This window comes from Phyllobates terribilis, unplaced genomic scaffold, assembly GCF_046119375.1.
Source record: "Phyllobates terribilis strain yellow unplaced genomic scaffold, ASM4611937v1 Scaffold_10__3_contigs__length_209671492, whole genome shotgun sequence".
Classification (NCBI taxonomy): domain Eukaryota; kingdom Metazoa; phylum Chordata; class Amphibia; order Anura; family Dendrobatidae; genus Phyllobates; species Phyllobates terribilis.
The window spans coordinates 193,593,559-193,621,246 of NW_027362770.1; the positions used below are offsets into that span (position 1 = coordinate 193,593,559).

The 27,688-nt window shown below is 46.9% G+C and overlaps 1 protein-coding gene across 1 annotated transcript; it reads left to right on the plus strand.

The window, feature by feature from the left end:
* Positions 1–5,385: 5,385 nt before the first annotated feature.
* Positions 5,386–27,181, plus strand: BCL2L13 (BCL2 like 13). The gene is made up of 7 exons (XM_073650414.1): positions 5,386–5,526; positions 9,260–9,404; positions 9,880–9,966; positions 13,720–13,876; positions 14,004–14,073; positions 14,286–14,429; positions 25,787–27,181. Exons 2-7 carry the CDS (start codon positions 9,296–9,298, stop codon positions 26,558–26,560), a joined length of 1,341 nt encoding a protein of 446 aa, XP_073506515.1. The 5' UTR covers positions 5,386–5,526; positions 9,260–9,295; the 3' UTR covers positions 26,561–27,181.
* Positions 27,182–27,688: the final 507 nt, after the last annotated feature.

The following is a 27,688-nucleotide window of genomic DNA, read 5'->3' on the forward strand; positions in this document are numbered from 1 at the left end:
TATAGGAGGAGGAGCCTCATATACATCTATCACCTGTGTCCTTATAGGAGGAGGAGCCCCATATACATCTATCACCTGTGTCCTTATAGGAGGGGGAGCCCCATATACATCTATCACCTGTGTCCTTATAGGAGGGGGAGCCCCATATACATCTATCACCTATGTCCTTATAGGAGAAGGAGCCCCATATACATCTATCACCTGTGTCCTTATAGGAGGGGGAGCCCCATATACATCTATCACCTGTGTCCTTATAGGAGGAGGAGCCCCATATACATCTATCACCTGTGTCCTTATAGGAGGAGGAGCCCCATATACATCTATCACCTGTGTCCTTATAGGAGGAGGAGCCCCATATACATCTATCACCTGTATCCTTATAGGAGGAGGAGCCTCATATACATCTATCACCTGTGTCCTTATAGGAGGGGGAGCCCCATATACATCTATCACCTGTGTCCTTATAGGAGGAGGAGCCCCATATACATCTATCACCTGTATCCTTATAGGAGGAGGAGCCCCATATACATCTATCACCTGTGTCCTTATAGGAGGGGGAGCCTCATATACATTTATCACCTGTGTCCTTATAGGAGGAGGAGCCCCATATACATCTATCACCTGTGTCCTTATAGGAGGAGGAGCCCCATATACATCTATCACCTGTATCCTTATAGGAGGAGGAGCCTCATATACATCTATCACCTGTGTCCTTATAGGAGGAGGAGCCTCATATACATCTATCACCTGTGTCCTTATAGGAGGGGGAGCCCCATATACATCTATCACCTGTGTCCTTATAGGAGGAGGAGCCTCATATACATCTATCACCTGTGTCCTTATAGGAGGAGGAGCCCCATATACATCTATCACCTGTGTCCTTATAGGAGGAGGAGCCCCATATACATCTATCACCTGTGTCCTTATAGGAGGAGGAGCCCCATATACATCTATCACCTGTGTCCTTATAGGAGGAGGAGCCCCATATACATCTATCACCTGTGTCCTTATAGGAGGGGGAGCCTCATATACATCTATCACCTGTGTCCTTATAGGAGGAGGAGCCTCATATACATCTATCACCTGTGTCCTTATAGGAGGAGGAGCCCCATATACATCTATCACCTGTATCCTTATAGGAGGAGGAGCCCCATATACATCTATCACCTGTGTCCTTATAGGAGGAGGAGCCCCATATACATCTATCACCTGTGTCCTTATAGGAGGGGGAGCCTCATATACATCTATCACCTGTGTCCATATAGGAGGAGGAGCCTCATATACATCTATCACCTGTGTCCATATAGGAGGAGGATCCCCATATACATCTATCACCTGTGTCCTTATAGGAGGAGGAGCCCCATATACATCTATCACCTGTGTCCTTATAGGAGGGGGAGCCTCATATACATCTATCACCTGTGTCCTTATAGGAGGAGGATCCCCATATACATCTATCACCTGTGTCCTTATAGGAGGAGGAGCCCCATATACATCTATCACCTGTGTCCTTATAGGAGGGGGAGCCTCATATACATCTATCACCTGTGTCCTTATAGCAGGAGGAGCCTCATATACATCTATCACCTGTGTCCTTATAGGAGGAGGAGCCCCATATACATCTATCACCTGTGTCCTTATAGGAGGGGGATCCCCATATACATCTATCACCTGTGTCCTTATAGGAGGGGGAGCCCCATATACATCTATCACCTGTGTCCTTATAGCAGGAGGAGCCTCATATACATCTATCACCTGTGTCCTTATAGGAGGAGGAGCCCCATATACATCTATCACCTGTGTCCTTATAGGAGGGGGATCCCCATATACATCTATCACCTGTGGCGTTTCCAGAGTCTGATGGTTCAATGTTACATATTTGGACCTTGATCCCATCCTTCATGTTGATCAGATGTATGGGCCTTTGTAGCATTCTTTGTCCTATAAACAATTATATGTCCCTCCATGTAGTCATGTATTAATGTCCCCATACTGCCACCCTCTTATAATAATGTCCCCCATCCGGGTCCTTATTCTCTAATAAAGTCCTTCATCCTGTGCTCCTTCCTCTTATAATGGCACCTGTCCTGGGCCTTTTTCTTTTATAATGTTCCCTTTGATGGACCCCTAACTTGTATAATGTTCCCCATCCTGAGCGCCTTCCAGTAATAATGTTCTCCATTACAGGACCCTTTCCTGGTATAATGTCTCTGATCCTGGGCCTTTTTCTGTAATTATTTCCCCTATCCTTGCCCCTTTCTGTAATAATGTTCCTCATCCTGGGCCCCTTCCTGGTATAATATACCCTATCTTGGGCCCCTTTCTGGTATAATATCACCCATCCAAGTCACCTTCCTGTTATAAAGTCTCCCATAATTAGATCCTTCCTGGTAGAAATTCCTTAATCTTGTGCCCCGTGCTGTTATAATGTCCCAAGCTCTGTGCCCCTTCCTGGTATAATGTTCCCCGTCCTGTGGCCCTTCCTGGTATAATGTCCCCCATCCAATGCCTATTTCTGGTATAATGTCCCCTATCCTTATCCAATTCCTGGCATAATGTCCCTATCCTTATCCAATTCCTGGTATAATGTCCCCTATCCTTATCCAATTCCTGGCATAATGTCCCTATCCTTATCCAATTCCTGGTATAATGTTCCCCGTCCTGTGCCCCTTCCTGGTCTAATGTTCTCTGTCTTGGGCCTCTTTCTGGTATAATGTCCCCCATCCTGTGCCCCTTCCTTTTAGCCTGCAGCTGACTTCATGGTGCCCGCCATAAGTGGCGCATGATGTCACTGCCATGCGCTTCTCATAACAGGCAGACAGATGTCAGCTGCCGGCCTCTGATTGGCCGGCGGCGTATAATGCAGTGCAGGGAGTCGGCAGGTCTCTGCACCACAATACGCTTCAGGTGATCGTGCTTCCTTGGACACAGATTCAGCTGAAATAGGCGCTGGTGTCGGCAGCCCCCCTCCAGCAGGGGCTCGGTCGCGGAGACAACTTCTGCGATCATTACGCCCCTGTCAATCACCTGTGTGCTTATAGGAGGAGAAGCTCCATATACATCTGATTCCTGATTCTAATTAACCCCATGTGTGACATCAGTTGCTTTATCTCCAGCTCATCTCTTCTCTGTGCCAATTTGTGGATTAAAGCAGTCAGGAATGAAACACGTCTGCAATGTAACTGGTCACCAGCAGATGGCGACATAGAGCTGAAGCAATCTGCAAAATGAGAACCTGCTCCTGTCCCCCCCATATCTGTATGGAGCTCCTGCACTGGGCACAGTCATGGGGGACAGATAAGGTCCATCAGACGCAGATAGAGAAGTGCAATCACTGCACAGAACACGTCTCCTCCAGAGTCCAGTCGTGGCAGCTTTACACCACTCCATCCGACGCTCGGCATTGTGCTTGGTGATGTACGGCTGCATGCAGCTGTTGCGCCATGAAGCTCCAGGCGGAGGCGCAGTGTTTGCCGTGTGGACTCTGCAATTATGGGCTCAGCGGAGCTGTGGTGGCTTTTGTATGGTCAGATACAGGTGCATCTCACTAAATTAGAATATCATCAAAAAGTTAATTTATTTCAGATCTTCAATACAAAAAGTGAGCCTCCTATATTATATAGAGTCATTACACACAGAGGGATCTATTATATAGAGTCATTACACACAGAGGGATCTATTATATAGAGTCATTACACACAGAGGGATCTATTATATAGAGTCATTACACACAGAGGGATCTATTATATAGAGTCATTACACACAGTGATCTATTATATAGAGTCATTACACACAGAGCGATCTATTATATAGAGTCATTACACGCAGAGGGATCTATTATATAGTCATTACACGCAGAGGGATCTATTATATAGAGTCATTACACGCAGAGGGATCTATTATATAGAGTCACTACATACAGAGGGATCTATTATATAGAGTCATTACACGCAGAGGGATCTATTATATAGAGTCATTACACACAGAGGGATCTATTATATAGAGTCATTACACACAGTGATCTATTATATAGAGTCATTACACACAGAGGGATCTATTATATAGAGTCATTACACACAGAGGGATCTATTATATAGAGTCATTACACACAGTGATCTATTATATAGAGTCATTACACACAGAGGGATCTATTATATAGCGTCATTACACACAGAGGGATCTATTATATAGAGTCATTACACACAGAGGGATCTATTATATAGAGTCATTACACACAGAGGGATCTATTATATAGAGTCATTACACACAGAGGGATCTATTATATAGAGTCATTACACACAGAGGGATCTATTATATAGAGTCATTACACACAGAGGGATCTATTATAAAGAGTCATTACACGCAGAGGGATCTATTATATAGAGTCATTACACGCAGAGGGATCTATTATATAGAGTCATTACACACAGAGGGATCTATTATATAGAGTCATTACACACAGAGGGATCTATTATATAGAGTCATTACACGCAGAGGGATCTTTTATATAGAGTCATTACACACAGAAGGATCTATTATATAGAGTCATTACACACAGAGTGATCTATTATATAGAGTCATTACACACAGAGGGATCTATTATATAGATTCATTACACGCAGAGGGATCTATTATATAGAGTCATTACACGCAGAGGGATCTATTATATAGAGTCATTACACGCAGAGGTAATAGATCCCTCTGTGTGTAATGACTCTATATAATAGATCCCTCTGCGTGTAATGACTCTATATAATAGATCCCTCTGTGTAATGACTCTATATAATAGATCACTCTGTGTGTAATGACTCTATATAATAGATCGCTCTGTGTGTAATGACTCTATATAATAGATCCCTCTGTGTGTAATGACTCTATATAATATAGGAGGTTCACTTTTTGTATTGAAGAACTGAAATAAATTAACTTTTTGATATTCTAATTTTGTGAGATGCACCTGTATCATACATGGGGACAGCCACTGTGAATGAGCAAAGCTGCAGTGTAAAGCAAGAAGGGGTTGATCAGGAATAGAGAAAAGGTCACTGATCAAAGTGACTCCCAAATAGAGCAATGACTGCAGTGTAAAGCATAAGGGAAAGCCTCTGAGCAGACCCCAGCACAGGTCACCTGTATAATGCTGCGCACTACATGACTGACAGCCAGAGGTGACTCAGAGTCAGAGGACGCTGTGTCCCTTTAACAGACCAGCCCAGCTGCTGTGACGTCACAGCCCCGCCCACCGGCTATTAGTGATCACTTTCCCGCGTGTCAAGCCTCGCTCTAGATTTAAGCACCGCCCATTCTTCATTATTAACGCTTGTTGCTGGCCACACCCACCTTGTTTATCAATCTCTGCCATTGGGCGGCCGTTGACAATTGTGGGCGTGTCCCCACCTGCGCAGCGCCCTCACGTCACGCCTAGCACGTCTCCTCGGAGAGCTCCGCCCCCCATCATGGCTGCGGCTCCTGTGTAGAACGGGAGCCGGGACTGGAGGGACCTGAGTGTCCGAGCTGCAGCCACAGGTGAGCGGGGCGGCGGCGCAGGACGACGTGTGGGCCCCGGTGCGGGACAGCGGGGTGATTCCCGTGTTTGGTGCCGGGTGCAGTAACTGCCCCCCTGTGCTGTGTTTGCCCTATTGTGGGGCTCAGTCCTCCGCCCACTAGTGGCGGCGCTTGGAATGACCCGTAGTATGATATGCAGGCTGGCCACTGGTGGGGAAGTGCACCCTCATAAGTGACCTCTGCACAGCGCCCCTTGATGGAGGGGCAGGGAATCTCCCAAACCACAGTGGTGTCATCTGCCCCATAAAGAGGGCTCTGTGCCACTAGTGTTAGGTCAGAGCCCCCAATAATCCGTTATATGGGGTGCAGTGTAATATCCCTACAATCCCCGACTGTGCGACCTGTGGCCCCTGCTGTGGATGCAGTATTCCCTCTATGTGCTGCTCCGCGCCGAGGTGTGCTGCTCCGCGCCGAGGTCTGCCGCTCCAAGGTGTGCTGCTCCGCGCCGATGTCTGCCGCTCCAAGGTGTGCCGCTCCGCGCCGAAGTGTGGTGCTCCGAGGTCTGCCGCTCCAAGGTGTGCTGCTCCGTGCCGAGATCTGCTGCTCCGTGCCGAGGTCTTCCGTGCCGAGGTCTTCCGCTCCGCTCCGAGGTCTTCCGCGCCGCTCCGAGGTCTTCCGCGCCGCTCCGAGGTCTTCCGCGCCGCTCCGAGGTCTTCCGCGCCGCTCCGAGGTCTTCCGCTTCGCTCCGCGCCGCTCCGAGGTCTTCCGCTCCGCGCCGCTCCGAGGTCTTCCGCTCCGAGGTGTTCCGCTCCGCGCCGAGGTGTGCCTCTCCGAGGTGTTCCGCTCCGCGCCGAGGTGTGCCTCTCCGAGGTGTTCCGCTCCGCGCCGAGGTGTGCCTCTCCGAGGTGTTCCGCTCTGCGCCGAGGTGTGCCTCGCCGAGGTGTGCCTCTCCGAGGTGTGCCTCTCCGAGGTCTGCCGCTCCGCGCCGAGGTGTGCCTCTCCGAGGTCTGCCGCTCCGCGCCGAGGTGTGCCTCTCCGAGGTCTGCCGCTCCGCGCCGAGGTGTGCCTCTCCGAGGTCTGCCGCTCCGCGCCGAGGTCTGCCGCTCCGAGGTCTGCCGCCCCGCGCCGAGGTCTGCCGCTCCGAGGTCTGCCGATCCGAGGTGTGCTGCTCCGCGCCGAGGTCTGCCGCTCCGCGCCGAGGTCTGCCGCTCCGAGGTGTGCCACGCCGCGGCTCATTATATATTACTAGACGTTCAGGACAGTGGTTTATTGTCCGGCATTCTGCATAATACCTATATCTACCGGCCCTTCCTCCCCGCGTAGCACACCGGCCTGCAGACTTATGAATCCCCCCCCAGCGCGTGCACTGCAGGGATTCGCCGGTTTCTGAGCCAGAACCAGCTCATGGGCGTGGCCTCACTCCATACACTTGTATGGAAGTGAGGCCATGCCCACTGTCTAGGGGTAGGTATAGCTCATACATATCCTCATAAGTCTGCAGTCACACATAGTGACTGCAGATTTATCGATTTGGATCAGACAACCCCTTTAAACGTCAGACCCTTGTCAGGGCCGTTTGGTTTCAATTAATGTGTCCAGCATTTGGCGGATACCGCAATGGAAACTAAAAAGACACGTTTGCGTCCATCATGTGGCAAATAGTTTGCAACAAAACTGATGGTGGCTCTGGGGTCGTATTCATGTACTGATGGTGGCTCTGGGGTCGTAGTCATGTACTGATGGTGGCTCTGGGGTCGTATTCATGTACTGATGGTGGCTCTGGGGCCGTATTTATGTACTGATGGTGGCTCTGGGGCCGTATTGGGGCACGGACGGTGGCTCTGGGGCCGTATTCATGTACTGATGGTGGCTCTGGGGCCGTATTCATGTACTGATGGTGGCTCTGGGGCCGTATTCATGTACTGATGGTGGCTCTGGGGCCGTATTGGGGCACGGACGGTGGCTCTGGGGCCGTATTCATCATTGATCACCAGAACCATCATCAGTACATGAATAGAACACCAGAGCCATCGATAGTACATGAATACGTCACCAGAACCACCTTCAGTATTTAGAGATCAGAGAGTTATACTCGTGTAATACAGAGAGAGATTGGAGCGTAATACGTCTATTATCTGACTCCTCCGCTGTCTGTGTTTGGGGCCTCTGTTGTTACAGATAATCCTCTTGTGATTCCTGCTGTCGGAGCCCCCCACCCCCTCGGGACCCCTGCAGATATAACACATCCCTTGCTTGGTCGTTCCCTCCCCCACACGCTGTACAGCCAGACACACAGCTGCTGATACCTGAAAACAATAGAGCATCGTCCATTGCTGCCTCATGAGTAGGGGATGTGGCCGCTGCTGCTCCTTACGGTGACCACACATGTAGGTGGTGACCATTAAAGGGACGCTCCACCCGCCAGCACCCCTCTGCTCATCTACTGCTCCCTGTTATCAGCCACTTCAGGCCCCGGTGTGGAGATAAGTGCAGACGCCTCCTGGTCCCGATATTATCAGCCCCCTCGGTATAAGGCTGCAGCCCCCTGATAAGCCCCAATATGAGGGGCCACTGCCCGGAATAACTTTTATTCTGTTCTGTGGATGCAATTGTAACAAGTCCTCAGCTCTGGATATTGTAAGCTGCGATGTTTCATCCAGTGACAGCAAGCAGAGGGGTTGAAGCCGTGTGTGCAGAGCGTTCCTCCTCGCCAGCTCTGCACGTAACACCGGACGCGGAGGAGCTACCGTCCCCCGAGCGCCAGTCATGTGCACCGGCTATAAATGCATGAAGGTCGTGTCCTCTGCCGGAGCTGCTCCTCTGCCTCGTGGGGGGGGGGGGGCTGTGTATGTGTGTGTGTGTATATATATATATACTCTGTGCAGTGCCCCTCATAGCCTCCACTAGTCACAGCGAGAGCAGCATCGGGGGCCTCCCCCCCCCCCCACCCTGACAGACAGCGGCTGACAGCAGTGACAGGCGGCTAAGAAGACCGCACAGCCCCGCTCATCCTGCTGAGACTTGTAAAGGCAGAGCCTCCTGGTGCATCATCTGATCCCGAGCACATGGCCTGGCATACACGTCCTACGCTCCAGTCACCTCCAGAGCTGCATCCACACTTCTGTCACATCCTACGCTCCAGTCACCTCCAGAGCTGCGTCCACACTTCTGTCACGTCCTACGCTCCAGTCACCTCCAGAGCTGTTTCCACACTTCTGTCACGTCTTATAGTCCAGTCACCTCCAGAGCTGCATCCACACTTTTGTCACGTCTTATACTCCAGTCACCTCCAGAGCTGCATCCACACTTATGTCACGTCTTATACTCCAGTCACCTCCAGAGCTGCATCCACAGTTATCATGTACACTCCAGTCACCTCCAGAGCTGCATCCACAGTTATCATGTACACTCCAGTCACCTCCAGAGCTGCATCCACAGTTATTATGTACACTCCAGTCACCTCCAGAGCTTCATCCACAGTTATCATGTACACGCCAGTCACCTCCAGAGCTGCATCCACATTCCCACTTACAATGAGTAGATGTGGATGCAGCTCTGGATGTGACTAGAGTATTCCTCAGCGCTGTCTGGTGGTCTTGGGTGGGGCGCTTCTTTAATGTAGTGTATTTCCTGCGTATATCTGGGGGTCCTGACGTAACGGTGTGTTGCAGGGGCTTTGGATGTGACTAGAGTACGGTGCAGCATATTTTGCCGCTTCTCTCCGGGGGTCCTGATATAACTGTCCGTCTTGCAGGAGCTCTGCCGCCCCCCGACACCTCTGGACTCGCTCATGGCGTCAGTGTCCTCGGTGCCTTTTGGGTTCCACTGTGAGACGAAGTATGTGGTGCTCAGCTACCTGGGGTACCGCCTGCAGGAGGCGCCCTCTACAGCCGGAGCAGGTAAGCACAGGTCTGCTCAGTAATGTACTGGTGTCTGTCTTCACTGCCGCCTGGAGTTCTGTTCATCCACCATATTTATTACACTGCGACATTCTGAGGCCGGGGGGCCGTCCTGCAGTCAGGGAGCGGTGCAGGGGGCCCCTGATCCTCAGCCAGTCTGTGGATCCCGCACAGCGGCGCTCCCCACTTCACCCCCGCTGCTCCCGGGTTTCCGCTCGGCTTCTGATTTGGGCTGACAGGCTGTCGGGGGAGATCAGGATCTCGCTGCTGCCGGAGACCAGACCTGCACAATCCATCACAGAGCGGATCCACCACCATCCACTTACTGGGCTCTGCTCGCCCTGAGCCTCCTGGTGTATGAATAGAATGCGAGGACTGACACCTCTGAGGCCGATGTAACCGCACAGAATGATGGAGAATAACACGAGGCCGGAGCGTTATAATATAATAATGGGGGATATAATCTACATTACAGGCGCCCGGCAGACACCGGCCACCGACGAGCCGGACAAGGCCGACATCGAGGAGGAGCTGAAGAGGCTGGAGGAGGAGATCTCTGCAGGTCAGTGAGGACGAGCGGCGCTCAGAGATGTCACCGCTGATCTCTGGTGATGGATAGGCGGCATTCTCAGTGATGTCACCGCTGATCTCTGGTGATGGATAGGCGGCATTCTCAGTGATGTCACCGCTGATCTCTGGTGATGGATAGGCGGCATTCTCAGTGATGTCACCTCTGATCTCTGGTGATGGATAGGAGGCATTCTCAGTGATGTCACCGCTGATCTCTGGTGATGGATAGGAGGCATTCTCAGTGATGTCACCGCTGATCTCTGGTGATGGATAGGTGGCATTCTCAGTGATGTCACCGCTGATCTCTAGTGATGGATAGGCGGCATTCTCAGTGATGTCACTGCTGATCTCTGGTGATGGATAGGAGGCATTCTCAGTGATGTCACCGCTGATCTCTAGTGATGGATAGGCGGCTGTGATGAAAGCCGGCCGGTGGGTGCAGCTCTCTGGCGCCCCCTTACCTCTCAGGTCAGTCAAGGTACTGCACCTAGAGAAAGTAGTGCCAGGAAGCTGCAACCAGCGCAGGGAACACGGTAGTGTGTTATCCCTTCAACGTCACTAAACCGTAACGTCACTACACAGCACAACTCGCTAGCGCCTTCTTAGCCTCAGGTCAGTCAAGGAACTGCACCTAGGATAAGCGGTCGCCAGGGAGACTGTCCTGTAACCTACTGGGTATCGGGGCCCTCTGTAGTGAGGGTGGTATATATATCTTCCTTGGCCGCGCCAGGAATATATATATCTGAACCTCCGACCGTCACTACCAGCCTTCCCCAATCCCCAGTTGGTATGCTGCCACCAGTCCCTATTTTAGATATACGCCCAGTCCGTGAATGGGCCTATATCGGGTCAGGAACCAACCCTGGGTAGCGTTTTTGGCTTGAGCCGAGCTCACACGGACGTGCGTTCGTTATGCAGAATAAAAGGCAGGCCCACAATTACTTGAGGTAATTGATTATAATAATACACTAGATACACGATATACAACTAAATATACACAGGTATAAGGTCAGGCTAAACTATACAACAATGGAATACAACACACAGAATCACCACAGCATATCAGTTACCGGTTTCTTGATTTTCTTGTGACGCAGGGAGAGGATTCTGCGGTCGCAGGCACGGTTCTTTGTTACAGGCTGAGGCCTACCACCGCATGGTCAAACTGCTCCTCCCCTTGGTGGCCTCAGCTGGTGCTCAGATGTTCAGCACACCACTCTTGGGTCAAGACTGGCTTGTCTCTTGTCTGTCCTGCTATCTTACCTGCCCCGTCCCGCCCACTGCTGGTGAGGTCAGCTGGCTCAGTCTCCACCCTCAGGTCTAACTTCGATCAGAAGCCCAAATTCTATGGAACCCAATAACTTCTTCTGGGATGGTCTCATGATACCCCCAGGGGTTCCCATGGATTCGGGCCGCCGTAACCGACCTTTTGATATCAATTATGATACCATACGGTCCTCAGGAATGGCTCCGCGCTATATCTTGGCTTCCAGAGCACGTACAAACGTCTACCGCGGAGGCTTGTGTGCGCAATGGCTCCGGGACGCCGTGATATTTTTTTATTGGCCCATCCCACGCAACATGCGTGTACTATTCATGTTTCTATATCTTATGCCTCCATGCTTGTGACAGACAAAGAAACTAGTCCTATGGGACAAATGGTCAGGTACAGATAGACGAAGCACCCCCCCCTGCTGGCTGTGTTTCCTCTCGAAGTCTTTGAAGCTCCTAGCATTCAAGTGTTAAGTAGGCCCCGGGGCTTCTTATCTTACAGGAGCCTGGATGGGGGGAAACTATCTAGTTGACATTTTAACAGAAGGTCCCAAGGGTGGGGGCTGCTGAAGTGTGGCCATCCCTGGATATGATTTATCATTACCAAGATGGCGGCTACAGGTTCATCACAGCGGCATTCTCAGTGATGTCACCGCTGATCTCTGGTGATGGATAGGCGGCATTCTCAGTGATGTCACCGCTGATCTCTAGTGATGGATAGGCGGCATTCTCAGTGATGTCACCGCTGATCTCTGGTGATGGATAGGCGGCATTCTCAGTGATGTCACCGCTGATCTCTAGTGATGGATAGGCGGCATTCTCAGTGATGTCACCGCTGATCTCTAGTGATGGATAGGCGTCATTCTCAGTGATGTCACCGCTGATCTCTGGTGATGGATAGGAGGCATTCTCAGTGATGTCACCGCTGATCTCTGGTGATGGATAGGAGGCATTCTCAGTGATGTCACCGCTGATCTCTGGTGATGGATAGGTGGCATTCTCAGTGATGTCACTGCTGATCTCTGGTGATGGATAGGCAGCATTCTCAGTGATGTCACCGCTGATCTCTAGTGATGGATAGGCGGCATTCTCAGTGATGTCACCGCTGATCTCTGGTGATGGATAGGCGGCATTCTCAGTGATGTCACCGCTGATCTCTAGTGATGGATAGGCGGCATTCTCAGTGATGTCACCGCTGATCTCTAGTGATGGATAGGCGTCATTCTCAGTGATGTCACCGCTGATCTCTGGTGATGGATAGGAGGCATTCTCAGTGATGTCACCGCTGATCTCTGGTGATGGATAGGCGGCATTCTCAGTGATGTCACCGCTGATCTCTGGTGATGGATAGGCGGCATTCTCAGTGATGTCACCGCTGATCTCTGGTGATGGATAGGCGGCATTCTCAGTGATGTCACCGCTGATCTCTGGTGATGGATAGGCGGCATTCTCAGTGATGTCACCGCTGATCTCTGGTGATGGATAGGCGGCATTCTCAGTGATGTCACCGCTGATTTCTGGTGATGGATAGGCGGCATTCTCAGTGATGTCACCGCTGATCTCTGGTGATGGATAGGCGGCATTCTCAGTGATGTCACCGCTGATCTCTGGTGATGGATAGGCGGCATTCTCAGTGATGTCACCGCTGATCTCTGGTGATGGATAGGCGGCATTCTCAGTGATGTCACCGCTGATCTCTGGTGATGGATAGGCGGCATTCTCAGTGATGTCACCGCTGATCTCTGGTGATGGGCGGTGTTCTCAGTGATGTCACCGCTGATCTCTGGTGATGGATAGGCGGCATTCTCAGTGATGTCACCGCTGATCTCTGGTGATGGATAGGCGGCATTCTCAGTGATGTCACCGCTGATCTCTAGTGATGGATAGGCGGCATTCTCAGTGATGTCACCGCTGATCTCTGGTGATGGGCGGTGTTCTCAGTGATGTCACCGCTGATCTCTGGTGATGGGCGGTGTTCTCAGTGATGTCACCGCTGATCTCTGGTGATGGGCGGTGTTCTCAGTGATGTCACCGCTGATCTCTGGTGATGGATAGGTGGCATTCTCAGTGATGTCACCGCTGATCTCTAGTGATGGATAGGCGGCATTCTCAGTGATGTCACCTCTGATCTCTAGTGATGGATAGGCGGCATTCTCAGTGATGTCACCGCTGATCTCTGGTGATGGATAGGCGGCATTCTCAGTGATGTCACCGCTGATCTCTAGTGATGGATAGGCAGCATTCTCAGTGATGTCACCGCTGATCTCTGGTGATGGGCGGTGTTCTCAGTGATGTCACCGCTGATCTCTGGTGATGGGCGGTGTTCTCAGTGATGTCACCGCTGATCTCTGGTGATGGGCGGTGTTCTCAGTGATGTCACCGCTGATCTCTGGTGATGGGCGGTGTTCTCAGTGATGTCACCGCTGATCTCTGGTGATGGGCGGTGTTCTCAGCGATGTCTCTCTGCTTTCAGCCTTCCCCAGCACCGGCTTTGACATGCACACGTCTCCGGTCTTCAGTCCCGCCAGTCCGGACAGCACCATTGAGGAGTGTTTGGCGCAGCTCGCCGACCGGATGTGTCTGGAGATGGCGGCCGCCCTGGATAAAGCGGCACACATCCTCCTTAGCGGGTGAGCGTTAACCTGCTGCTCTCCTCTGCCCCCTTGTGACGGTTTACAGTTATATCCGATGTTCTTTGTACCACACTGCGGTGTAGGGGGCGCCACATAAAATAACATGTCTGCTTCCTCCTCGCAGGAGCCTCACCTATGAGGTGTTCAGGAAGGAATCAGATGACGCCTCGTCACAGACCACCGGCTGGAACAAGGTGGGTGATGTCTGTGCCCCCTGTGTGGTGAGAGGCCGCGGTGAGGTACCAGCTGCGGCGCCTCCTCTGCCTCAGGCACCAAACTTCATACAAAGAATTAATTACCTGTCATTTCACATTATATCGCTGCCTGACTATGCAGAACTGCCAGCAGGCTGCTGTCAGGGCATGCTGAGAGTTGTAGTACTGACACCAGATTCTGTCTCCTGCAGGTACTGGTACCTCTTGTCCTCCTGCAGCGCCTCCTGCTGGAGCAGACGAGAAGCGGCAATCGTCAACTAGACAATCTCGTACAACTCGGGGTCTCGTATGTGGAAGACGTGTGCGCTGACTTCATCATCCAGCAAGGAGGATGGGTACGATGTGTAATACCGTCATAGTGTGCACAAGTAGTCAGGTGTAAAGAGGTGACAACATGATGGGTACAGGAACCGTACTACTGCCCCCTGTGTACAGGAGTATAACTACTATAATACTATAGTATTATAGTAGTTATATTCTTGTACATAGGGGGCAGTATTATAGTAGTTATATTCTTGTACATAGGGAGCAGTATTATAGTAGTTATATTCTTGTACATAGGGGGCAGTATTATAGTAGTTATATTCTTGTACATAGGGAGCAGTATTATAGTAGTTATATTCTTGTACATAGGGGCAGTATTATAGTAGTTATATTCTTGTACATAGGAGCAGTATTATAGTAGTTATATTCTTGTACATAGGGGGCAGTATTATAGTAGTTATATTCTTGTACATAGGGAGCAGTATTATAGTAGTTATATTCTTGTACATAGGGGCAGTATTATAGTAGTTATATTCTTGTACATAGGGGGCAGTATTATAGTAGTTATATTCTTGTACATAGGGGGCAGTATTATAGTAGTTATATTCTTGTACATAGGGGCAGTATTATAGTAGTTATATTCTTGTACATAGGGGGCAGTATTATAGTAGTTATATTCTTGTACATAGGGGGCAGTATTATAGTAGTTATATTCTTGTACATAGGGGCAGTATTATAGTAGTTATATTCTTGTACATAGGGGGAATTATTATAGTAGTTATATTCTTGTACATAGGGGAAGTATTATAGTAGTTATATTCTTGTACATAGGGGCAGTGTTATAGTAGTTATATTCTTGTACATAGGGAGCAGTATTATAGTAGTTATATTCTTGTACATAGGGAGCAGTATTATAGTAGTTATATTCTTGTACATAGGGAGCAGTATTATAGTAGTTATATTCTTGTACATAGGGAGCAGTATTATAGTAGTTATATTCTTGTACATAGGGGCAGTATTATAGTAGTTATATTCTTGTACATAGGGGCAGTATTATAGTAGTTATATTCTTGTACATAGGGGCAGTATTATAGTAGTTATATTCTTGTACATAGGGAGCAGTATTATAGTAGTTATATTCTTGTACATAGGGGGCAGTATTATAGTAGTTATATTCTTGTACATAGGAGCAGTATTATAGTAGTTATATTCTTGTATATAGGGGGCAGTATTATAGTAGTTATATTCTTGTACATAGGGGGCAGTATTATAGTAGTTATATTCTTGTACATAGGGGGCAGTATTATAGTAGTTATATTCTTGTACATAGGGGCAGTATTATAGTAGTTATATTCTTGTACATAGGGGCAGTATTATAGTAGTTATATTCTTGTACATAGGGGCAGTATTATAGTAGTTATATTCTTGTACATAGGAACAGTATTATAGTAGTTATATTCTTGTACATAGGAGCAGTATTATAGTAGTTATATTCTTGTACATAGGAGCAGTATTATAGTAGTTATATTCTTGTCCATAGGGGCAGTATTATAGTAGTTATATTCTTGCACATAGGAGCAGTATTATAGTAGTTATATTCTTGTACATAGGGGCAGTATTATAGTAGTTATATTCTTGTCCATAGGGGGCAGTATTATAGTAGTTATATTCCTGTACATAGGGAGCAGTATTATAGTAGTTATATTCTTGTACATAGGAGCAGTATTATAGTAGTTATATTCTTGTACATAGGAGCAGTATTATAGTAGTTATATTCTTGTCCATAGGGGGCAGTATTATAGTAGTTATATTCCTGTACATAGGGAGCAGTATTATAGTAGTTATATTCTTGTACATAGGAACAGTATTATAGTAGTTATATTCTTGTACATAGGAGCAGTATTATAGTAGTTATATTCTTGTCCATAGGGGGCAGTATTATAGTAGTTATATTCCTGTACATAGGGAGCAGTATTATAGTAGTTATATTCTTGTACATAGGAGCAGTATTATAGTAGTTATATTCTTGTACATAGGGGGCAGTATTATAGTAGTTATATTCTTGTACATAGGGAGCAGTATTATAGTAGTTATATTCCTGTACATAGGGAGCAGTATTATAGTAGTTATATTCTTGTACATAGGGGCAGTATTATAGTAGTTATATTCTTGTACATAGGGGCAGTATTATAGTAGTTATATTCTTGTACATAGGGAGCAGTGTTCTAGTAGTTATATTCTTGTACATAGGGGCAGTATTATAGTAGTTATATTCTTGTACATAGGGAGCAGTGTTCTAGTAGTTATATTCTTGTACATAGGGGCAGTATTATAGTAGTTATATTCTTGTACATAGGGGCAGTATTATAGTAGTTATATTCTTGTACATAGGAGCAGTATTATAGTAGTTATATTCTTGTACATAGGGGGCAGTATTATAGTAGTTATATTCTTGTACATAGGAGCAGTATTATAGTAGTTATATTCTTGTACATAGGGGGCAGTATTATAGTAGTTATATTCTTGTACATAGGGAGCAGTATTATAGTAGTTATATTCTTGTACATAGGGGCAGTATTATAGTAGTTATATTCTTGTACATAGGGGCAGTATTATAGTAGTTATATTCTTGTACATAGGGGCAGTATTATAGTAGTTATATTCTTGTACATAGGGAGCAGTGTTCTAGTAGTTATATTCTTGTACATAGGGGCAGTATTATAGTAGTTATATTCTTGTACATAGGGAGCAGTGTTCTAGTAGTTATATTCTTGTACATAGGGGCAGTATTATAGTAGTTATATTCTTGTACATAGGGGCAGTATTATAGTAGTTATATTCTTGTACATAGGAGCAGTATTATAGTAGTTATATTCTTGTACATAGGAGCAGTATTATAGTAGTTATATTCTTGTACATAGGAGCAGTATTATAGTAGTTATATTCTTGTACATAGGGGGCAGTATTATAGTAGTTATATTCTTGTACATAGGGGGCAGTATTATAGTAGTTATATTTTTGTACATAGGGGGCAGTATTATAGTAGTTATATTCTTGTACATAGGAGCAGTATTATAGTAGTTATATTCTTGTACATAGGAGCAGTATTATAGTAGTTATATTCTTGTACATAGGGGGCAGTATTATAGTAGTTATATTCTTGTATATAGGGGCAGTATTATAGTAGTTATATTCTTGTACATAGGGGCAGTATTATAGTAGTTATATTCTTGTACATAGGGGCAGTATTATAGTAGTTATATTCTTGTACATAGGGGCAGTATTATAGTAGTTATATTCTTGTACATAGGGGGCAGTATTATAGTAGTTATATTCTTGTACATAGGGGGCAGTATTATAGTAGTTATATTCTTGTACATAGGGGGCAGTATTATAGTAGTTATATTCTTGTACATAGGGGGCAGTATTATAGTAGTTATATTCTTGTACATAGGAGCAGTATTATAATAGTTATATTCTTGTACATAGGGGCAGTATTATAGTAGTTATATTCTTGTACATAGGGGGCAGTAATATAGTGGTTATATTCTTGTATATAGGGGGCAGTATTATAGTAGTCATATTCTTGTACATAGGAGCAGTATTATAGTAGTTATATTCTTGTACATAGGGGCAGTATTATAGTAGTTATATTCTTGTACATAGGGGCAGTATTATAGTAGTTATATTCTTGTACATAGGGGGCAGTATTATTTCTATAGATTGCACGTCTGTCTTGGAGTTTCCTCTGTCGTCGGCTGCTTCTTCTCCCCTCGGGGAGTTGATATTTGGACCTTGTCCTCTTGTGCCCCCCGTCTGTCGCTTTCCTCCCCTTGTGCCGCTCCCTGTAGACGCCTCTGCCACCGCTCCTTGCTGCCTCTGTCCTCCATATGTCTGAGCCTCGGCCTCCGGCTCAGAGATCATACTCGGGGATTAGGGGTCGCGGCCGTCCAGCTGGATAGAAGGTAAATTCTCCGGGGATAAAGCTGCTGCTGATGGAGTCATTTCCTGGTGGATTACAGGCGCCTTTCGCTCTGCAGATGTCGGACACGTGAGGATGCTCCGCGCTCTGCGCTCCCAATGTGACCTCCTTTCTCTCGGACTCTCCGCTCTGCTGCGGCCATATTGCTCCTTCTGCCGTCGTACCCTTTCTTATCTGCAGATATTTGGGGGGCGGCCATGTACTTCTTGTTTAATGCTCATGGGGGCGCCGCTGTGTTTTTTTTTTGTTTTTTTTTTAGTTTTTGCTGGCCGCCCTATTGTGAGACCTTGAACCGGCACTGCTTATGATCGGGCACCCTGTAAAGAAGGCAGGTGCATTGACAGTGCGCGTTGGGGGGGTGCGGGACCTTCATTAATTAAAGGGCCGGTAACCCCCATCTTATAATAGTGCTGTAGCATTATAAGAGGAGCCACTGATCATAGGGGACAGAGTGGTTCCCACACACTACAGTGGCTGACAACCGAGAGCAATAGCTGTGTACTTTCAGCCTCACCCCTGCCTGGAGCGGCTGATAACAGAGGACAATGGCTTGTGGCCTGACTGTGTAATCCGCGGTTTGTGCCCGCTCGCTCTCGTTCCCTCTCACTTTCTCTCCAGCATTATTTTGGCATCACTTCGCCATTTGCCCCGAAGCCTAAACAATATCTGGGTCGCCCCTCCTCCCCGTGTCTGCTGTGCACGCGCTCTGTCGTGGCCGCGCACTCGGCTCTGCTGCTCCCCGCGCAGATGTTACTGTCTCCTCTCTGGAATCCGCAGCTCTCCAGCCGTCTCGCGGGGTAAGACATTCACTTATGTGGCACCTATTTATTTATTGGGGGGGGGGGGTAGAGGCGGGTGCGGCTTTCTTTTAACCCTTTCAGGACCGTATTATTTCGTAATAACAGAGAGCGGAGACATTTTATTACTTTTTTTTTTTTTTTATTTCGTGTTGCGTCGTTTTTTTTGCTTATTTTTTTTTTTCACAGCAACTTATTTATTTTTATAATTTTCAGACCTTTCTTTTTTTATTTTTCTAGAATTTAAAGGGCCAGCGCTGGATAATAGTTTGACATCATCACGGTTCCGTGATAATATAACAGTATAATAGTCTCCTGCTCTCTACAAGCAGAAGCCCCTTATATAAAGACGCCGGGATCTGGTCGTTCCTTCTGCTGCCCTGGTATCTTCTTAGCTTTTGTTCATCCTGAGCCACCTGATGCATGGTGAGCATGATAGAGCCCTGATGATTGGTAGGAGTGGTAGTCTGTACGTGCTGTATGGCCGCCCGCGGCTGGGATTCCTCTCGGTCTCACGCAGGATGGGTTCTGTCAGCTTCACTTCTTCCGCTCCGTTACCCCGCAGCGTTCACACACCCGTCCTCCAGGTTCAGGCGCTCCGCCCGCCATTAACCCATCGAGCCATGAACCTATGAGCGATTCTGCAGAGCTGCATTTGCAGTTGACGTGTTGCAGCTCTGGTGCGTTCCGATGAGACTACATCTCCCATGATGCAACTCTGTGTGCTGTACCCCTTTAAGAGCCGCCTCGATGGCGGGGGTCCCCTCAATGGTGGGGGTCCAGTCACTGTGATCATTACTGTAATTTATCCATAATGCGTTTTATTAATGGGAGCCAAGAACGGCTTTGTCCCATAATGCATCGGGCCTGGGTGATCATTGATCGGGTGTTAATGGCGGCCATTGGGGGGCGCTATCCTCCCATGTAAAGTTCTGCAGCTTTATAATTAATCACCATCTTCAAGGTCTCTGCTGTCAGTGAATGTGAACACTCCTGGATTTGGATGGGGGTTTGTCGCAGTGTGTCAGTGCAGGTGCAGCTGGGCCCAGTTCACATACTGCCCCACACTGATACAAAGCTGCAGTCACCCTCACAATGTATGTGACTGGAGCATTAAAGCTTGTACGGCAGCTTTGGATGTGACTGGAGCATTAAAGCTTGTACGGCAGCTTTGGATGTGACTGGAGCATTAAAGCTTGTACGGCAGCTTTGGATGTGACTGGAGCATTAGGCCTCGTGCTGCAGCTTTGGATGTGACTGGAGCATTAGGCCTCGTCCTGCAGCTTTGGATGTGACTGGAGCTTTAGGCCTCGTCCTGCAGCTTTTACTGTGACTGGAGCTTTAGGCCTCGTCCTGCAGCTTTGGCTGTGACTGGAGCATTAGGCCTCGTCCTGCAGCTTTGGCTGTGACTGGAGCATTAGGCCTCGTCCTGCAGCTTTGGCTGTGACTGGAGCATTAGGCCTCGTCCTGCAGCTTTGGCTGTGACTGGAGCATTAGGCCTCGTCCTGCAGCTTTGGCTGTGACTGGAGCATTAGGCCTCGTCCTGCAGCTTTGGCTGTGACTGGAGCATTAGGCCTCGTCCTGCAGCTTTGGCTGTGACTGGAGCATTAGGCCTCGTCCTGCAGCTTTGGCTGTGACTGGAGCATTAGGCCTCGGGCTGCAGCTTTGGCTGTGACTGGAGCATTAGGCATGGTGCTGCAGCTTTGGCTGTGACTGGAGCATTAGGCATGGTGCTGCAGCTTTGGATGGGACTGGAGCGTGGCGCCATCTTGAACCCCTCCCCCATCCTCCCATGCACAGACTTACTGCCTGTTACATAAGCAGCTGGTCCAGGCAGCGAGAAGAGGGGCATGCTGGGTATTTATTCTGTGACATTCCTGCAAATAAAGCAGCTTTAGTGTCCGCACTGATGAATTTCGGTCCCGAGCATTTAAAGTGACACACACCTCAAATTATGGTACAAGTAAAGTTACAAAGACCTGGAAACCGTCAGCAAGCTGATGTCATCCATCCCGCAGCCAATATTAATGGCGGAGCTCCACTCTGTGAATCAGCAGCTGCAGACCCAGCAGAGACGAGGTCCGGTGACGTCACTTTCCGTCTGCTGTGAGTCGAGCGCTAATAATTACTGGTAGATACTCCGCTCCTCCGAGACCTTACCGCGTCTCAGAAGTTACTTACTGTACAAATCCCAACTTATTACTGCCGAGAGCGTCTGTCCCCGAGGAGGCTGCGAGCCGAAGGCCTGGAAGAAAGCAAAGGGCGTCTCCTAATCACATCTGCTGCCTTCTGTACTATTGTAGCAGTTATATTCTGTACATAGGGGGCAGTATTATAGCAGTTATATTCTGTACATAGGGGGCAGTATTATAGTAGTTATATTCTTGTACATAGGGGGCAGTATTATAGTAGTTATATTCTTGTACATAGGAGCAGTATTATAGTAGTTATATTCTTGTACATAGGGGGCAGTATTATAGTAGTTATATTCTTGTACATAGGCGCAGTATTATAGTAGTTATATTCTGTACATAGGGATCAGTATTATAGTAGTTATATTCTTGTACATAGCGGCAGTATTATAGCAGTTATATTCTGTACATAGGGGGCAGTATTATAGTAGTTATATTCTTGTACATAGGGGGCAGTATTATAGTAGTTATATTCTTGTACATAGGAGCAGTATTATAGTAGTTATATTCTTGTACATAGGGGCAGTATTATAGCAGTTCTATTCTTGTACATAGGAGCAGTATTATAGTAGTTATATTCTTGTACATAGGAGCAGTATTATAGTAGTTATATTCTTGTACATAGGGAGCAGTATTATAGTAGTTATATTCTTGTACATAGGAGCAGTATTATAGTAGTTATATTCTTGTACATAGGGGCAGTATTATAGCAGTTATATTCTTGTACATAGGAGCAGTATTATAGTAGTTATATTCTTGTACATAGGGGCAGTATTATAGCAGTTATATTCTTGTACATAGGGGGCAGTATTATAGTAGTTATATTCTTGTACATAGGGGGCAGTATTATAGTAGTTATATTCTTGTACATAGGGGGCAGTATTATAGTAGTTATATTCTTGTACATAGGGGGCAGTATTATAGTAGTTATATTCTTGTACATAGGGGGCAGTATTATAGTAGTTATATTCTTGTACATAGGAGCAGTATTATAGTAGTTATATTCTTGTACATAGGGGGCAGTATTATAGCAGTTATATTCTGTACATAGGGTCAGTATTATAGTAGTTATATTCTTGTACATAGCGGCAGTATTATAGCAGTTATATTCTGTACATAGGGGGCAGTATTATAGTAGTTATATTCTTGTACATAGGGGGCAGTATTATAGTAGTTATATTCTTGTACATAGGAGCAGTATTATAGTAGTTATATTCTTGTACATAGGGGCAGTATTATAGCAGTTATATTCTTGTACATAGGAGCAGTATTATAGTAGTTATATTCTTGTACATAGGGGCAGTATTATAGCAGTTATATTCTTGTACATAGGAGGCAGTATTATAGTAGTTATATTCTTGTACATAGGGAGCAGTATTATAGTAGATATATTCTTTTACATAGGGGCAGTATTATAGTAGTTATATTCTTGTACATAGGGGGCAGTATTATAGTAGTTATATTCTTGTACATAGGGAGCAGTAATATAGTGGTTATATTCTTGTATATAGGGGGCAGTATTATAGTAGTTATATTCTTGTACATAGGGGGCAGTATTATAGTAGTTATATTCTTGTACATAGGGGGCAGTATTATAGTAGTTATATTCTTGTACATAGGAGCAGTATTATAGTAGTTATATTCTTATACATAGGGGCAGTATTATAGTAGTTATATTCTGTACATAGGGGGCAGTATTATAGTAGTTATATTCTTGTACATGGGAGCAGTATTATAGTAGTTATATTCTGTACATAGGGGGCAGTATTATAGTAGTTATATTCTTGTACATGGGAGCAGTATTATAGTAGTTATATTCTTGTACATAGGGGGCAGTATTATAGTAGTTATATTCTTGTATATAGGGGGCAGTATTATAGTAGTTATATTCTTGTATATAGGGGGCAGTATTATAGTAGTTATATTCTTGTACATAGGGGCAGTATTATAGTAGTTATATTCTTGTACATAGGAGCAGTATTATAGTAGCTATATTCTTGTACATAGGAGCAGTATTATAGTAGATATATTCTTGTACATAGGGGGCAGTATTATAGTAGTTATATTCTTGTACATAGGGGGCAGTATTATAGTAGTTACATTCATGGCCGAAAGTGTTGGCACCCTTGAAATTGTTCCTGAAAAGGAAGGATTTCTCACAGAAAATTATTGCAGTTCCCCATGTTTTGTTATACACATGTTTATTTCCTTTATGTGTATTGGAACAACACAAAAAACCTGAAAAAAGGCAAACTGGACATAATTTCAGGCAAAACCCCAAAAGTGGGTAGGTCAAATTTTTTGCCACCTTTCCAGAATTGTGGGTAAACAACTTTGTTTCCAGCATATGATGCTCGTTCACACTCACCTGTGGCAAGTAACAGGTGTGGGCAATATGAAAATCACATCTGAAACCAGATAAAAAGGGGAGAAGTTGCCTCAGTCTTTGCATTGTGTGTCTGTGTGTGCCACACTAAGCATGGAGAATAGAGAGAGGAGAAGAGAACTGTCTGAAGACTGGAGAATCTGAATTGTTGAAAAATATCAACAATCTCAGGGTTACAAGTCCATCTCCAGAGATCTTGATGTTACTTTGTCCACGGTGCGGAACATAATCAAGAAGTTTACAGCCCATGGCACTGCTGCTAGTCTGCCTGGACGTGGATGGCAGAGGAAAGTTGATGAACTGTTGCAGCACAGGACAGTCCATATGGTGGATAAGCAGCCCCAATCAAGTTCCAGAGAAATCCAAGCTGTCCTGCAGGCTCAGGGTGCGTCAGTGTCAGCAACAATTTTCTGTCCACATGTGAATGAAATGAAACGCTTTGGCAGGAGACCCCGGAGGACCCAACAGCTGACAGAGACATAAGAAAGCTAGACTGCAGTTTGCCAAAATGTACGTCAGTAAGCCAAAATCCTTCTGGGAAAAGCGTCTTGTGGATAGATGAGACCAAGTTAGAGCTTCGTGGTAAAGCACATCATTGTACTGTTTACCGAAAACTGAATGAGGCCTACAAAGAAATGAACACAGTACCTACAGTCAGATATGGTGGAGGGTCACAGATGTTTTGGGGTTGTTTTAATGCCTCTGGCACTGGGTGCCTTGACTGTGGGCAAGGCATCATGAAATCTGAAGTTTACCAGAGGATTTTGGGTGGCAATGTAGCGCCCAGTGTCAGAAAGCTGGGTGTGCGGCCTAGGTCATGGGTCTTCCAGCAGGACAATGACCCCAAACATTCTTTAAGAAGCCCCCAAAAATGGATGGAAACAAAGCACTGGAGAGTTCTGAAGTGGCAGCAATGAGTCGGGATGTAAATCCCATTGACCCCTGTGGAGAGATCTTACAAGACGTCTTCAGATATGAGCGACCTGGAGACGATTGTAAGAAGAGTCCAAGATCCTGGCTGAGGAGGAACAAGCTGATGTTATAGGAAGCGACTGATTTATTTATTCCAGAGGGCGACACCAAATATTAAGGAGGGGAAACAATTGTGTCCGGAACATTTTTTTTTTTTTTTTGTGAAATTATCTCCAATTTGCCTTTTTTCTCTGTTTTTTTATGTTGTTCCAATAAACACAAAGGAAATAAACCTGTGTATAAGAAAAGCTGGGGACCTGTGATAATGTTCTGGGGGAAATGCTTCATTGTCTGGAACAATTTCAAGGATGCCAGCACTTTCGGCCCTGACTGTATATACTCTGGAGACTATTCCTGAACCCTTTGTGCTTTGGTAGATGGTTATTATGCTCGGGGTCTTGATGCTCTTATATATTAGTTATTAATGAGACATCCCATCATAACTCCAGAATTACGGCCACAGGAGGGTGCGGTGAATCTCTTCTCGGTGGAGTTTATGTTCCTGTAAACACATCGTAACAGACTTTTCTGTAATTGCTTCAGTCCTTGCAACGCCGCATACAACTCTTTATTGTGGCGTAGACGGTGCCAGGTCCCGCAGTGCCCATCCTGACCCATCTTTCCACGTCTCGTCGTGTAACGTTAGACCATACTAGATGGCGGCGTTAAACATGTGCCCTTAGAGAACCATTAAATACACTACAATATAACAGTGCCCCCTAAAAGATATTTCTTAGTTTTATACTACAATACAACAGTGCCCCTTAGTGGATAAGACTGGGAAATATCCACTAGGAGGCACTCTTGTAGTATAAATTTGAGAAATATCCACTAGGATTAGGCACTGTTCAAGTGTAAAACTGAGCAACATTCATTGATGGATACTGTTCTATTGTAGCAGTAAACTGTGAAATATCCACTAGTGGGTATTGTTGTAATGTCGTTTACAGCGGAGAAATGGACACCGGTGGGCACTGCTGAAATATAGCCTGCATTAATTATTTTGTGCCCCAACATGGTACAAATTGTGGGAAAATTTAGGGACATAAATGATGCTGGGGTGGAGGATTCCTTTAATTCCTTTCTTGTGTCTTTTTAGGGCACAGTTTTCAGCCTGGACACTGAGGAAGACGATGTCCCAGGTCTGATCGCTGAGGACAGTAACGACATCTACATCCTGACTAGCGATAACTCTGAGCAGGTGAGCCCTCCTGAGAGCCTGGCTGTCTCTTCCTCCTGGCACACCGAAAGCTTGCCCACATCCCTGGGTCCCGAGTCCTGGCAGCAGGTGGCTATGGATCCCGAGGAGCTAAAGAGCCTGGACAGCAATGGTGGAGGGGAGGAACGCAGCGAGAACAACTCCTCTAACTCTGACATCGTCCACGTGGAGAAGGAGGAGATAGCGGAGGTCATCGAGGAGGCTGCCGTGGTCGAGGAGAGACTTGAGCAACAGGAGCAAGAAGAAGAAGAGGAAGAGATTGAGGATGAAGAAAGGGAAATCTTGGTGATCCCTTCTGCCATGACGACTACACTCGCCGCCCCATCTCCTCCCTCTCGAGTAGAAGAGGAGGAGAGCCTCCCACCACCAGTATCGGAGGCCCCAAAGGTGGACATAGCCAAAATGGGAGCTTCAGGAAAGGAGACTCCATCTCCTGAGGAGTTTAAAGAAGACGTCTCGGGTCCTTCACTACTGGAGTCAAAGGAAAAAGTAGAATCCTCCATATCCCCCCTGCTGCCTCAGCCGATCGAAACGGGGGAAGAAAAACCTGTGTTCATCACAGAGGGGAAATCCATCCTCCTGTATGGAGGAGCAGCGGCAGTGGCTGTCTTGGCGGTGGCGGTGGCCATGGTGGTGGCGCTGAGAAAAAAGTAGAAGTAAATGGCAGGAGGTTGCTTCTCCCTCTGCCTGCCCAGTTCCCCTCTCGTGCCACCCTCGTCGCGCATACCCAAGCCAGTAAAAAAACGACCTAAATAAAGAGGGGGTCGAGAAGCTCCTGTGAATCTGTTGGGGGGGGATCTGTGCGAGACCTCCCTGCTGCTGATATATTTTCACTGCACAGGCTTAACCGAGCTGTTCAATCTTCCTTTGCCATCACTGCCAGGGCGGCCGCCAGAACGGCTCATTGTGCCGGCAAAATTATGCAACGATGACCAAGGCATGTAGTGCTAGCGGCCATTAAAAATACCAAATATATATATGGGACCTGGGGTCGTAGAATGGTTCCCCAGGGAGGCTGTAACTATAACCACATCAGGGAATGGTGCAGCTGCCATCGTTACTTAGTCTGACACCCGGGCACTGGGCACCTGCGCGACCCTGAGTATGATGGCGCTCACCCATGATCAGTCTCCCCTACCCCCAGCATAGGGATTAAGGGGAAGACGCGTTTCACGTGCGCAGGTTTAGTACAAGAGCAGTTTATTTTCTTAATTTGATAACGGTAAATTACACGGCGCCAATTTATTTTAATTAAATGTAAAGATGAAAAAGTAATACGTTTTGGTAACATTTTTATTGTTGACCCCGACCCCCCCCCCCCCCCCCCGAGTGACGACACTTCTTCCTGTGGGGGGACAACATGGAGTCTCGCTGTCGGCGGTCACACCAGTTGGGGGGGAGGGGTTAAGTTTCCTGCTTTGCAAAGGTACATATTTTATTTTTAACGATGGAGAATGAAGCACTTATTTTATGGAGCAGTCGAAAAAATTGTAAATTGTAGAATATTAAAAGACAGAAAGAAAAAAAAAAAATGAAACATCTAATCTTTGACGCTTGAGCCGTGACTAGGATATCTGGGGGACAACCAATATGTCCGCCATTACGGAGCAGTCTCACAACCCCGGCACTGTCTCTTGTCAGCGTCCTTTACCTCACACAGTGGCTGCAGGGGGAGGAGCATGTGAGCTGATCAGGCCATCAGCCTCCTCCAATAGGAAAGCAGCTTTCCCATGTGAGGTGTTTTCCTATTGGAGGAGGCTGATGGCCTGATGTGGTCACATG

Bases quoted from the DNA above. Each gene is read 5' to 3' on its own strand.
- BCL2L13 (XM_073650414.1), top strand. From the start codon at position 9,296: ATGGCGTCAGTGTCCTCGGTGCCTTTTGGGTTCCACTGTGAGACGAAG. The intron at 14,074-14,285 runs GTGGGTGATGTC...TGTCTCCTGCAG, and splicing joins AGACCACCGGCTGGAACAAG to GTACTGGTACCTCTTGTCCT. The intron at 14,430-25,786 runs GTACGATGTGTA...GTGTCTTTTTAG, and splicing joins TCATCCAGCAAGGAGGATGG to GGCACAGTTTTCAGCCTGGA.